The sequence below is a fragment of the Uranotaenia lowii genome, chromosome 2, assembly GCF_029784155.1.
Source record: "Uranotaenia lowii strain MFRU-FL chromosome 2, ASM2978415v1, whole genome shotgun sequence".
NCBI classification, from domain to species: Eukaryota; Metazoa; Arthropoda; class Insecta; order Diptera; family Culicidae; genus Uranotaenia; species Uranotaenia lowii.
This window is the reverse complement of record NC_073692.1, coordinates 381821893-381835923: the sequence shown is the minus strand read 5'-3', so window position 1 is coordinate 381835923 and position 14031 is coordinate 381821893. Positions and strand designations below refer to the sequence as shown.

Genomic DNA, 14031 nt, shown 5'->3' with positions numbered 1-14031 from the left:
GTAATATTTATCCAAAAACTAATATTTATCAAACAATTGTCTGAAGAAAAGAGCAAAAAAAATTAATTTTCTCTTAATTATAAAAAACAGCGCCTTTAAGTATGCAAGGTTATTAGCGTTGAGACAAAGTTATAGAATTGTCTTCATATGTCTGCTATAAATTGTGAAATGAGAACAAACATGACCAAAATAGTCAATTAACATTCTATCTTGGAGTTTTGTTTGATTTTTATACAAGGATTAGAGCTTCCTGAATAAAAGATCAAGTCTCCTTTAATAGGGGATCAAGTCTCCCCTAACTTCAGAAAAATCGCATTTTTTTACTCCCACGAAAATGCTTCTAGTTCATCAACGGGTTCAAGTATCGTTCTAATTTTTGGAGCATAGAAACTTGATTTTTTTCATCTAAACACATCAGCAAATTTGAAATCACACACGGTTTCATGATAGTCATATTCAGCGTCGATCCCTCTTTACTACGGTGGGTCTTTTCATACAATGCCTGGGGTTGCTGGGATGAAAATATATGTGTAGGTACCAAATTTGATTCATATTTTACGTCGATTTTATATAGGACCCCCCCTCCTCCCATTTTCCGAGGGGGGAGGAGTTTATAATTTATCAGAAACAAATTCCGGCCCAAAAACCCGTTTTACCAACATTCACGACAATCGATCCAACAAATGACACGAAAACACTACTGCATATGGGAAAAGGCGCCAGCTAGTTTCCAATGTATGATGGCTCCTACCCAACAACAATCTCCTGTAGGGATGCCATTTGGAGAGATGTAAAAAAAAACAAATAAAATTTTTCAATCTTGAAATCGTCATAACTTTTTTTGGCGCATCTTAGAGGTTCACGGTCTTCAGCATGAAGAATTTGAGTTCAATTCAACAATGAGGTTGTAGAATACACATTTTAGACAAAAAAGTCACTTTCTCCATACTTATTGTAATTGTAATTGTTCTTTATTGATTCAACGTCAGGCCATCGATATAAAATCATAGTTAAGGTCAAGGAAATAATAATAAGGTACTAATTTCAATACAAACTTTGAATTTCCTGCTAAAATAGACTGAGTCGATTTGGAATTATTTTTGATTTTCTTAAACTCTGGGGTCTAAAAAGCTTCGTTCTGGTTCAAAACTCATCCATGATTTTTTGAAGAATTTTTAAGTAACGTTTACACGAGTAAATTTGAATTTTAAGGTTTGTATGGGAAAAATGAAAATTTTTAACTGAAAATCCTGCTAATGTTTTTTATATCAATTTACAAATTCTCCAAAGGAAATTTTCCGCCACTTTTTTGGCTCAAATCAGATTCTACTCTTACAATGACTTTCCTTGGAGGTGAAATTATCGAAATAAGATTCTATGCCGGACCGGCACTAACAAGCTTTCTCATCGCTGGCAATTATTTATAAATTTTAAAGAATCAATAAAAACTTAAATTTTGAGCCCAATAGAACGAGCTTCATGACATTGATTGATAGTTTTTTTTGGATTTGTTTTAAGGGATTTTTGGTTGTTTGGAAATCTATCATTATAGCATTATTTTTAAAACCTCAAACCAAATCTGACCAACTATGAATTTGGCCTGAAAACTACACAGTAAACGAAAAGTACCGAGTTCGGTAATTTTTTTACCGAAATCCTAACATGTGTAAATCGTTAAACTTAAGTTTAAATTTAAGTTTAGCTAAAAATAATAACAATATAAAAAATAAACAATGAAAAAGGAAATGAATTTCTAACACCGTTTCTCACTCATGATTACCACACAAACTAAAGAAAAAATTGACTAATAAAAAAAACTAAATTTTCAAATCATATCACAATGGAAGTTTAAAATTTTCGGTAAGTCATTGATAATTTTTTTCAAAATGATGTTCTTTATTCCGAACTAGAAATTTGTTTCATAAAAAATTTCTAAGCAAACTTAAAATAATCGTTTTCGAAATACAGAGTTCTAAACAAATCTGGGGCGGGATTATGAAACTCGAAACAATCGAGTTTCGTTCGATTCGACCGACATTGGCATTACCTATCTTGAACGAGCTCGACTCTAATGGAACGTTTCGAGATGATCTACTACTCGGTTTACTCGAAATTTAGTACGTTAAAATTTAGAACTCGAACGAGATACGTAATACCGATTCTTATTTGATTCGAGTTAAAACTCGAAACTAGTATCTCGAATCGAATAGGATTCATAATGTCACCCCTGAACTCTCCAATAAATGTCCAATTAGAAGAATTTATTCAATGGTTGATGATTAAATTTAATTTGATAGAAAAAAGAATATATTTATTATTGTTTGAAAAGTGCCAGTGTTAGAAGTCAGAGATAAAACCATTTTATAAAAAAAATCCTCCAGTTACCAAAATAAGCGGCTTAAAAAGTTCAATTCTGAAGTTCAAAATAATCACTTCATGTTCAATTATACTGACAAGGAAATGTTGGAAAATGGGTAATTTCGTGAAAACTGAAAAAAAGGTTTTGTTATTGATAATGAAAGAACAAAGTTAGTTAAAATTTCGCATTAAAATTAAGTTTAAAGTTGCTACTTCGAATCATTTTTCTAACTTTTCAAGATTGATTCAAAATTCATGATCGATTAATAAAACACGATTTTATTTTAAAAAAATTAATGAAAAGTTTTTTACATTTTCAATTGCCAGTTTAAAAGTTTAAAATTACAAGCTCTAAGCATTTTGTCACTTTTGATTGAAATATTGGGCCCTGGAAAGAACAGAAGGTATGTTTTTCTTATTAAAAATTTAGATTTAAGGGCTTATGTGTCAAGTACCAGAAAATTCGGAATTAAAACACAAAGACAAGATTTTTAAAATAATTTCTCAAATTTAAAAAGTTTGACAAAAAAATTCGGCGAATTAATTAAAGAATTGAACTTTGATCGAATTGTTGATTTCTAGCAGTTTTTGGGTCACCCAATGAAACTTTTCTGGAATTTTCTCGATCCGACTCAAAAAAATTCGTCAATGAACTCCAGTATTGGACGCTATCTCAAAAACCAATTGACCAATTGATTGGTTCAAAATTTTGTTCACGTCACATTACATTACTAGGTAGCTTCAATGAAAATTTCATCAATTTTCATACATTCATTCAAAAGTTATTAACAAAACACAGTGTTGCATTTTTTCGAATACACTTCTTTATTGTATCAATGTCTAGAGCTTCGGAATTAAAACGGTCTTATTGTTTTTTTTCTTTTAATTAGTACGGCTTTTTTTTCCAAATTGGCACGGTTTTTCACTCACCGATTTCGGGAATAAACACGGTTTTTAGTCTGTGAAAAAAACCTTTCTGTATTAATAACTTAAAACTAAAGTCGACGGCCACCTCGATTCAAATTCAAATATTTTTTTAACTGTAGGCAAAAAAGTCATGATTATTTTCAAGGAATTCCGTGATATTTACTCTTACAGAGGGTTATGCCGATTTTATTAAGTTAAATTGTTCTGAACCTAAAAAATATCAACTTTTTTGCAGGCTTGTATGCCTTTTTTTGTTAATTTTTTAGTCCTTTTTCTGTAGAAAGTGTTTCATAATTTTAAAATAGATAAGCTTTTTTTACAATAGCCTTTATACGCCTTTGAAGAATGTTACAGAATTTCTGCTGTAAGATTTATCCCAGTGAATAGAAAAACTGAAAACTTATAATGGAACTTCAATCGATTCGATTAAGCCATAGAATGAATAAACTTGTATCAATATACGGACAAACATGAAAGAGCAAAGAATGAAAATACTCAATCCGGAAGTTATAAGCTTGGCCAGCGATTTTTCCCGAAAATTACACACGGAATGTACAAATTGCAAGTCCTTCTCCTGTTTTACAACTGTTTCGATCTTGTTCGGACACCCATTAAATATCGTTCAAAACCTTCAAGTGTTTGCCTCATTCCGGTGAATGTCAGTGTTATCTTTTGCTAAACGTAGGTAGGTAGGTATACGTCAAAAAGCTACTCAAAGCACCTTCAATTACCATCAGAGTTATCATTCGATTGTGTCACAATTGCCTATCAAATTATATGATCAGCTTTGAGGTTCTGATAACGGGCTCACGATAGAGACGTGTCTCGGACTGAAAAAAGAGCAGCATTCCGACCGATTAGCTCACTGATTCGGCAGAAAATTGTTTCGAAATCCTCCAGGGTTCAATGGTTTGGGTAAGGTTCAATCTTCTGATGAAATTAATTTTTTTAAATTAGAAAATTTTAGCCTAGTATTTGAAGGCAACAAAAGCTTTCTCTGTTACCAATATTTAACGATGAGTGAGTTGATCGATTTTGTTTTATATCAGAACCTTATCAGAGGCACCAAGTGGCTCAAACGTGAGGTAAACATCACGTTGTCATCATATCAGTTAAGTGCTTTAAATATATCTTTCTTTACTGTAGGTATCAGGCATTCTTCATTGAAAAAAAAAAATATCGAAATGATTTCACATGTTTAAGTTTTGACGATTGAAAAAGGGCACTTGCCTCTATATTGATAACTAGTTATATTATCAACACTTCAAGCTAATCTGATGAATCGTTCCTCAACGTTTGGCTTTTTATGGGGCTAATAAATCGAAACTCAATCGTCGGGGACATAATGTTCATCAGCTTTGCCAGTTATTGTTTTGATCCTCCTTACGATTTTTATTTCAAGTTGCTTCATTTTTCGGCTGATATTTTGATCGAATATTATTATTGAAAACATTGAGAAAAAAGCACTACAGAAATATTCAAGATTCATACTCACAATGTCTTTTCAGTACAATTTTTCACATCCATACAGAGATTGAATAGAAAAAAGGATCGTGACAGTTTCAACCGGCGATAAAAGTTTGTTTCCCAGTTCGAAAACATACTTTGCTCTGTAGATTTATCAGATGTAAAATTCTAATAAAGTACGTCGTAATCTCACTCAAGGCCCATTGAAAATAAATGTATCTGGTTTTACTTCATTCTAATTCGATGAATCAGAACCAGTCTCAGACCGACACAGTATTGACCTCTTCCTTTTGAATTGTAGTATTGCATTGGATGACGCCATTTCTTACGACAAGCGACGGATAAACGACGACATCTCGCGAGGCTCGGTTGTCCCATCATTCATGAAATGTCCATTTGTGGTCAGATCGGTTTGGCTGATTCACTACCGGACGTTTTATGTGTTTTTTTTCCATAAAAACAAAAATCTGTCATTTTCGGTGTGGTCCCAAAAACAAACAGCTCAATCCAAAGAGATTGATTACATATGATTGAGGACCACATGTACAATATACCGGCCGGGATAGTTAAATTAAAATTGTCCGAGAAAACATTCAGGTTGTGAATCATCAAGATACCTGTTGCTGAGCCATTTTCCAGCGATAGGATGTGTTGAAATAGCAAAGTGACAAATAGTTCGAAAATTAACAACATTTGAAAATTTTTCAAAAATTCAGTGTTTTAAGAATGTAAAGTTGCTAAAAAATGCTAAATTACGTCAAGTTTCTAATCCGCTTTTCATTTTTTTTCTATTGATACTGAATCGGTTGTGGCTTTTACAACACGTTGAACATTTTTGGTTGTAATGATCTAAAAAAACTCAGACATTTTATGTGCAACATATAACTTCTTACGTCACCTTACTGAGGCACTTGGTGAATTTTGTTTGAGTATTTGCTAGCTGATCTACCGTCTTTTAAGTAACGGAGAAATGAACAATTGTAGCTAAATATTGTCTGTAAATTATTAAGGAATTACATTCTACGAGGTTTCACAGTTTGAGCAGTCTTGCTTTACAGTGTGATGATGTAAACATTTGAACCGTGTTTATCATCATCACATGTCATCAACAATCATCAACGCTATTGTTCTCAATAGCGAATTGAATGAGAATAAACGGAGAACCAAAACCAACTGTTTTGGTTTCGACGACGGAGCAGCAGATTTCCTCTGCTGGAAAAAAAAAAGAATTTCGTCCGGAACAATTTCGAAAACCGTAAGTTTCAACACCTCCCCTCAGTTTGCAAATTGAGAACGCTGGACAGCTTCGCATTGTGGAGTCCAAATATAATCTGATGCTAGAAATTCAATTGAATTGCGTCAAAATGAAAAGTGATGCCTGAGTTCGAAAGCTTCGAAAGAGAGAAAAAACAAGCGAGAGGAAAGGGAACAGAATTGTAACGGTCAGTTGATGGCAGGTAGCGAACAGAAGTGGTTTGGTGCAATAAAGAATAAGTTGAGTTTGGTGCAAACAATAAAACGTGGTTTAAGTTATTTAAGTCCGATTACAGAGATCCCTACACGCATGTCTCGCCCTCGGTAACGCATTGGTGAACGCATCAGCTGACTGATCTCCAGTAGAGATCTGTCGCAAAGAGGGCTTACCGCTTTTACGATCTTTCGCATGAATGCAAACTTCAAGTCTAGATGCTTCATCCGCCGATGGGTCAGCGTCTCCTCCAGGATGCAAAGAATGTTGCCCTCCATCAATTTGTAAGGAGTGTTAACCACACCCAATTCAACCAGAAAATTTGCTAACCACAAACATTCCATCACCGCTTAGCACAGGGCTCCGGTTTCAGCTACTGTCGACAACAGATGTCGGTGCTGACGTTTCGTTGACAACAAAGTAAGATTTCCCGTAAGAAAATCCGATTGTGTTCACGATTCTGCGGTATACAAACGCCATATAGGATCATACGTCGAAGGTATCTCAGAATATGCTTCAGTCCTTGCCAGTGGCTCTCAGCCGGGCTGGCCTGGTAGTAGCTTAGTACTCTAACCGTAGATAACCGATCAAATCGTTGAACGGCTGCTCGGTATTAACTACACCTACGATTAGCTTCGTCTAGTCCGAGTACCATTTCTCTCCAGGGTTCAGGTACCGACTTCCTTGTTGGACTTCCACAAACCTTATTTGTCGCGCGCTTCTGCTTGCTGATGATTTGAGGTAGCTCCTCATAAATATCAGGGGCTACGTTACCCACGTAGCACTACGAAGCTTATTCGCTGACTGCGTCTAAAAGCCGTTCAGGATTGACCAAATCCTGACCATGATGTTCACCGTCCTCATCGCTACTGTCGTTTGCTTTCGTCTCGCATCATATGTTGACTAGCACCAGAAGTGACGTCGAATCGAATCTTTCGTGGTAGCTTCTTCATTAATTCTGAAGACGATGCTAACCGCAGCACAACTTTAAAGCACGAAGATAAAGCTTTCGATTTTCAGATTGCTCCGACGAAAACGTTCAGCTGTATGTGACCCATCTGGATCTAAGGCATTGCTGAAGTTTGTGGCAACCAGAGATGTATCGAATGTTCGGTCGGCCGAATATTCGGCGCCGAATACCGCCGAAAAACCGTTAAGCCGAATATTCGTCTCACCGAATAGTTGAGCTAAGTATTCGGCCGAATATCTACTACAGACTTGTACAATTTTTCCAAATGGATAATTTATAAAATATTCATAAGTAATGTTTTATAAGCTACACAATCATTAAAAACTTATGGTCTCAGCAAAGCCTCTAAGGTGTATCCGCGTATATTTCACTGTAGATCGTACAGGAGAATGCTGACAAGTATAGTTTTATACTTCTATTATAGTTAATTCCAGATTTTCTGGATATATTCAGGCTTGCCCATAAATCCAGTAAAGATTTCACATTAGTCAAATATGGCCGGAATGTCCAGATATTGTTTAAAACGTCTCGAATTTTGCTCGGGTTTATTCAGATTATTTGCTTAATCAAATAAAAACTTAAATTTCTCTATCAAAACTTTTAAATTTTTTGTTCAATAACGATTTTTCAAAAATTTAAAAATAAACATAAATTTTGCCCTTTCTATAATTTTTTTTTTCAAAAATCGCCCTGAATGCCTGACCGTGTAGATACGTCTGGTTGAAAGTATGGTATGCTTAAGGTTAAAAATCATGTTTCTTTTCAACAACTATTTTGAAGTTATCTTGCTCAAATTCAACCTTCACTTAACTCAATATCAAAGAAGCAATTTCAAATAGCTTGACGCCTGTTTTGACATGTTTTGTTCCAGATTTCCCCGGAACGCAATCTTTTTGGGGATAAATGCCCTAGAAGAAACTAGTCATCTGATGTGTTCTCAGTTATTGGTGACATTTTGAAAATCAGAAAGACCCCTACTTAAAAATACCTTGTAATACATCATCCGATTAAATCATCTGGTATAAAATCATCGGAAAATCATATTGAAAAAAATAGAAAGCAATGAAGTACTCGCTAAAGTTTTTTTTTTCATTAAAAACTCAATAGAATATTCGACCGGATATTCGGCCGAATATTCGTTTGGCCGAATAATTAAAAAGGTCAATATTCGGTATTCGGCCGTTCGCCGAATACCACTATTCGGTACATCTCTACTGGCAACTAACCATAGCCCAAAACACCTCCAAAACCACAGATAAATCAAACTGCTGCAAACTTGAAACAGATAACGCGTGCTTTTTACAACCGCCGATCCGGGCTACTCCTCCATTTGGAGCATTCGGACCTGACTTATCTTGGTTATAAATCCCGAGAGTTATCCTCTCGGCCGTAGGAAATGAACTCACTCTACTAACTGCAGCGTGGCTTGTGACGGCACCGAGAGATACCCTCTCGGAACCCGAGTGGCCTCGTACTACGCTGGCACCTTCTGGCTGACCTGGAGCATCTCGTGGCCTCCCCGCTGACAATCATCTGCGCTGGCGCTCTGGTGGCACTTGCATGCCGATCACAGCTTTCAAGAAAAGCACGAGAGTAACCTCTCGGCTATCAGCAGCATCTAATTAATCCAGAGTGTTGCTCCAGCTGGACCTGGTCACCTCTGCGCAGCCCGGTTACGGATTCCCGAGACTTCTCCCGGCCGTCGGACGTGAGCTCACGCTTGCTAACCGTAGCGTGGTTCGGGACGGCATCGAGAGTAACCCACGAACCTCCCCGGAACCTTCTGGCTGGCCTGGGCCATCTCGCCTGCTGCTCTCTGCGCTGGCGTTTCTCCATCTGCTGGCTGGCCCTCTGCGGTGGTCCTCTGGCTGGTTGCTGGAACACTTGCTAACCGCAACTCTAATAAACTTGAGAGTACCCATCTCACTAACTCTTTTTTTTTCAGTTCATACAAATCGATTTTTTAAATAGAAACAAGAGAGAAAAGCTATTTAAACCGGGGACTGAGATAAAGAGAGAAGAAACGTCAATGATCACAAAAACTGTGCAGCCAATGATTGAAATTTTGGTAATTTGTGGCAAATTGTGCGAGAAAATGATTAAAGTTTAGCTAATATGAGAGAAACCGGTGCTCAGAGAGAGAAATATGCAAATTGTTGCAAATTGTGAAGCAGTTGTGGAATTTTGATAATAACTATTCCAAATGCAAAAAACCCTCTCTATTTTGCAATCCCCCAGATTTTAAGCTAGTAGTGCGAAATTGATACTACAGATGTCAAAAGGGAGTTTTTTGTCTGGGCTTCGAGGGAGATAAAAAAAAGTAATAATTGAAAAATTTGTCATGAATTAATTGGGGGTCCCAAAAGTTTTTTTTTATTTGAATGGATCTGAATATTTAACGTTACAAGCCGCCAAATTTCCAATGGTCATATTGATACTATAGAGCAGATTAAGGTTAAATTATAGCTGAGTACGTCTAAAAAATCGTTAAAAAATCTAGAAAACCATACGAAAAAAAAACCCGATCTACTTGAAAGTGGATTGTAGCCTTTCTCACAATCTGCTAATTATATATGGATGCATGTTATACAAAATCATAAGCAACTGATAGTTTTCCTAACTCTGAATAATTAAATTATGATTAAGAAATTTCTAACGCAGTAAATACAAATTATTTGAAAATATAAAAATTCAAAATTGTATGTAGGATAAAAGTTCTTGGAAATTTTCATAATTTTCATATTAATAAGTTTAATTGCTACTAATTGGTGATTTTTAAATTACTGAATCCTGTAATATCCTGATCCTGATAGAATGATCCCGTTTCTATGAAATTAATTGAAATAAGTTTAATCTCAATGAACTCTTTTTGGAGACAGCATGTGGTACCTTAAAAATCAAAATCAAAAATACAATTAAAAAAAAAAGATGCCCACCATGTGTTTCAAATAATTAAAAGTTTCGCCGGATTGACATCTGCAAAGAAAAAAATGAGTACATTTAAATCATAATGGGGTAAAACTACAATCGCTGGAGTAAAATACGATGCGAATTTACCATGGACATTGTCAATTTCATATTTTAATTTCAATTTTTCAATTTCGTCAATTGCTTGATTTTTTGTTGAAATTAACAGATTTGAGCAAATATGAAACAAAACAAAGAAAATTGACAAAACAAGCAAAACTGACAGATATTCGAAAAATTTACTTAATTAACAATTAAGAAAACGAATAACAAAATAAATATTAATTATAAAATTTAACCAAACTGAAGAAATTGACAAAAATTTACAACATTAACAGAATGGACCAAATTTAAAAAATTGATAAAATTGAAAGAAAGGGAAAAAAAGTTTAAAATTACCAAATTGACGAAATGGACAAAATTGAAAAAAAAGTGACTGACGAAATTCACCACATTTAAAAAAATAACTTATTTGACATAACCGACAAAGTTAACAATATTGACAAAATTGATAAAACTGTCACAATAAACATAATTCACGTAGATTACAAAAATAAATTTTGTCGTTATGTATTGTCATTTTGATCATTTCGGCCTTTTTGGTAATTTTTGTCATTTTTGTCATTTTTGTAATTTTTGTCATTTTTATCATTTTAGTCATTTTAGTCATTTTTGTCATTTTTGTCATTTTTGTCATTTTTGTCATTTTTGTCATTTTTGTCATTTTTGTCATTTTTGTCATTTTTGTCATTTTTGTCATTTTTGTCATTTTTGTCATTTTTGTCATTTTTGTCATTTTTGTCATTTTTGTCATTTTTGTCATTTTTGTCATTTTTGTCATTTTTGTCATTTTTGTCATTTTTGTCATTTTTGTCATTTTTGTCATTTTTGTCATTTTTGTCATTTTTGTCATTTTTGTCATTTTTGTCATTTTTGTCATTTTTGTCATTTTTGTCATTTTTGTCATTTTTGTCATTTTTGTCATTTTTGTCATTTTTGTCATTTTTGTCATTTTTGTCATTTTTGTCATTTTTGTCATTTTTGTCATTTGTGTCATATTTGTCATTTTTGTCATTTTTGTCATTTTTGTCATTTTTGTCATTTTTGTCATTTTTGTCATTTTTGTCATTTTTGTCATTTTTGTCATTTTTGTCATTTTTGTCATTTTTGTCATTTTTGTCATTTTTGTCATTTTTGCCATGTTTGTAATTTTTGTCATTTTTGTCATTTTTGTCATTTTTGTCATTTTTGTCATTTTAGTCATTTTAGTCATTTTAGTCATTTTAGCCATTTTAGTCATTTTTGTCATTTTTGTCATTTTTGTCATTTTTGTCTTTTTTGTCATTTTTGCCATTTTTGTCATTTTTGCCATTTTTGTCATTTTTGTCATATTTGCCATTTTTGTCATTTTTGTCATTTTTGTCATTTTTGTCATTTTTGTAATTTTTGTAATTTTTGTAATTTTTGTAATTTTTGTAATTTTTGTAATTTTTGTAATTTTTGTCATTTTTGTCATTTTTGTCATTTTTGTCATTTTTGTCATTTTTGTCATTTTTGTCATTTTTGTCATTTTTGTCATTTTTGTCATTTTTGTCATTTTGTCATTTTTGTCATTTTCTCATTTTTGTCATTTTTGTCATTTTTGTCATTTTTGTCATTTTTGTCATTTTTGTCATTTTTGTCATTTTTGTCATTTTTGTCATTTTTGTCATTTTTGTCATTGTTGTCAATTTTGCCATTTTTGTCATATTTGTCATTTTTGTCATTTTTGTCATTTTTGTCATTTTTGTCATTTTTGTCATTTTTGTCATTTTTGTCATTTTTGTCATTTTTGTCATTTTTGTCATTTTTGTCATTTTTGTCATTTTTGTCATTTTTGTCATTTTTGTCATTTTTGTCATTTTTGTCATTTTTGTCATTTTTGTCATTTTTGTCATTTTTGTCATTTTTGTCATTTTTGTCATTTTTGTCATTTCTGTGATTACGATTATAGTGTTGGGTGGAGGATTCTGTAAGAAAGGCAAAACCATGGTATGATTTAAGTAGAATGGATATGCCTGGACTGTAAATTTATCGTTTCTAACCTCGTTGGCTTCCTGACGTAATCTGCATCTTAAACAGGGAAGCTCAAAGATTTGTTTTAGATATTGTTTTCTTCTACTGTTATTTTTGGGATTTTTCGTTGGGTCTTCTCCTGGTGACCATTCCGGTCTAAGATTCCATCGAGAAGCTACGTCCGAATCAATTGACCACCAAAAGGGGAAAAAGTGGGATTTTTCAATCTGTTATTGACATGTTACAAAACTTTTTTTAACACATGAAGGCCAAGAAAAAATTTAAACCTTGGAATAGCTAAATTCGGCATTCAATATCCTTGAAATCTCTGGACGACTGCAATTGAGCATTTTTGAGTTACGGCAAACGTTATATTAAATTTATCGTATGTAGTTTTGTTATTAAAGTTATATATAACTTATGAGTTATGCTTCTAAGTGTAACTCACTCGTGGCGAGCTAAAAACGATTGAAATTTGAAGAAAAGTTCACTAGAAGTGTTCTTCGGCTTTAATCTAGTTAAAATAGTTAGATGGTTCCAAAACATTCTAGGTCCAAAAATAAGAACAAAAATTTATTCTTAATTTTAAAGTTAATTACAAACGATACACCCTAACTTCTTATCCAAAGTTGACTCACAACAGTGTGTTTGCTTGAAATTACTAAGAAAACAATGCACCGACTACACTTCGCTTCGATGTAAGCTCTAACTCACTATTGACAGTGCATTCGAAAATCGGCCGCCACCGGGGCTTAGAAGTGAAAATAGGAAATGAAAACAATAAAATTCTCTGGCTGATAACGACCCAAAGATCGGCCAGCCAGTAGCATACATCTATGGGAAGAATTATTCTGTCCAGTCGATACCGATCACCCGGACAGTTCGGGTCAGTGTGCAGAATTTATCTGTTTTTCTGGTCAGTTGTGATGTGACACCTCCGTTCTAAGGGGAAAAGCCCAGTAAACAACTAATTTGCATGCTACTCATAACAAACATCTCGAACTCATGTTTACCAATCACCAACTGTGAGATGTGCGAAATTAAATGAGTCAGTGTGATCTCGATGCGATCTTGAAACTTGCACTGGATGGAAACTGTGTTATTATGTTTGATTTGAAGTTGCTGGTCAAGTTTAGTAACAATAGCAGCGATTAAGTGATCAAAATAAGAAAACAAAATATAGTCGTTAAGTTTGTTTGTTTGTTTGTTAATACTGGCGTGGTGCATCGAGAAAGTTGAGGGTGAACAAAATGAAGTAAGTGAGATAAATTAACCTTAACGAACCTAAGAAATCGAGTGTGGGTGAAATTATCTTACTATCGAAATAATGGACTTTGGACTTGGAGCTCAGATATCCAACGAAACTAATCATAGTATTAGCCCAACGATGAACATTATCACCAATTACCTTGAATCAATATCTGTGAAAAAAAAACAACCTTTGAATGGTAGAGATCAATTTGGTTGTGGTTTTGTGATACGGATGGTTATGTCTGAAGAAGAGGGAAATAAGAGCTAGTGACTGACCTCAAGAAGTGATTGGACGGCTTTCATTCATTCATAATCGAACAATTAGTACCTTCTTACTACAATAAGGAGAAAAAACTACCACCAAATGTACGGTCAAAGCTAATAGGGTAGAAAATTGATGCAAGATCATTTATTTCTGTCTTCAGAAAAACACTACAGAAAGAAAGTTATAAAGAATAGCAACAATCGCAAGTTACCGAAAGTCTGGACAAATCCGGACTATTTCATCTAAAAACCTGACAAAATCCGGGCATTTGCTTTCAAAATTCAAAACCCAGGAAAAACTCAA

At 33.9% G+C, this 14031-nt stretch overlaps 1 protein-coding gene across 3 annotated transcripts in view; it reads left to right on the top strand.

The window, feature by feature from the left end:
- The window catches only part of LOC129745440 (unconventional myosin IC), a 125237-nt gene that overhangs the window by 79759 nt on the left and 31447 nt on the right, over positions 1-14031 (top strand). Inside the window, exon 1 of one of the 3 annotated variants that reach the window (XM_055738516.1) lies at positions 13061-13467. The exons of the other annotated variants lie outside the window; for them this stretch is intronic. Coding sequence (XP_055594491.1) covers positions 13463-13467 — 5 coding nt within the window. The 5' untranslated portion in view covers positions 13061-13462. Of the gene's footprint in view, positions 1-13060; positions 13468-14031 lie in introns of those variants that run through there. 3 annotated transcript variants of the gene reach the window in all.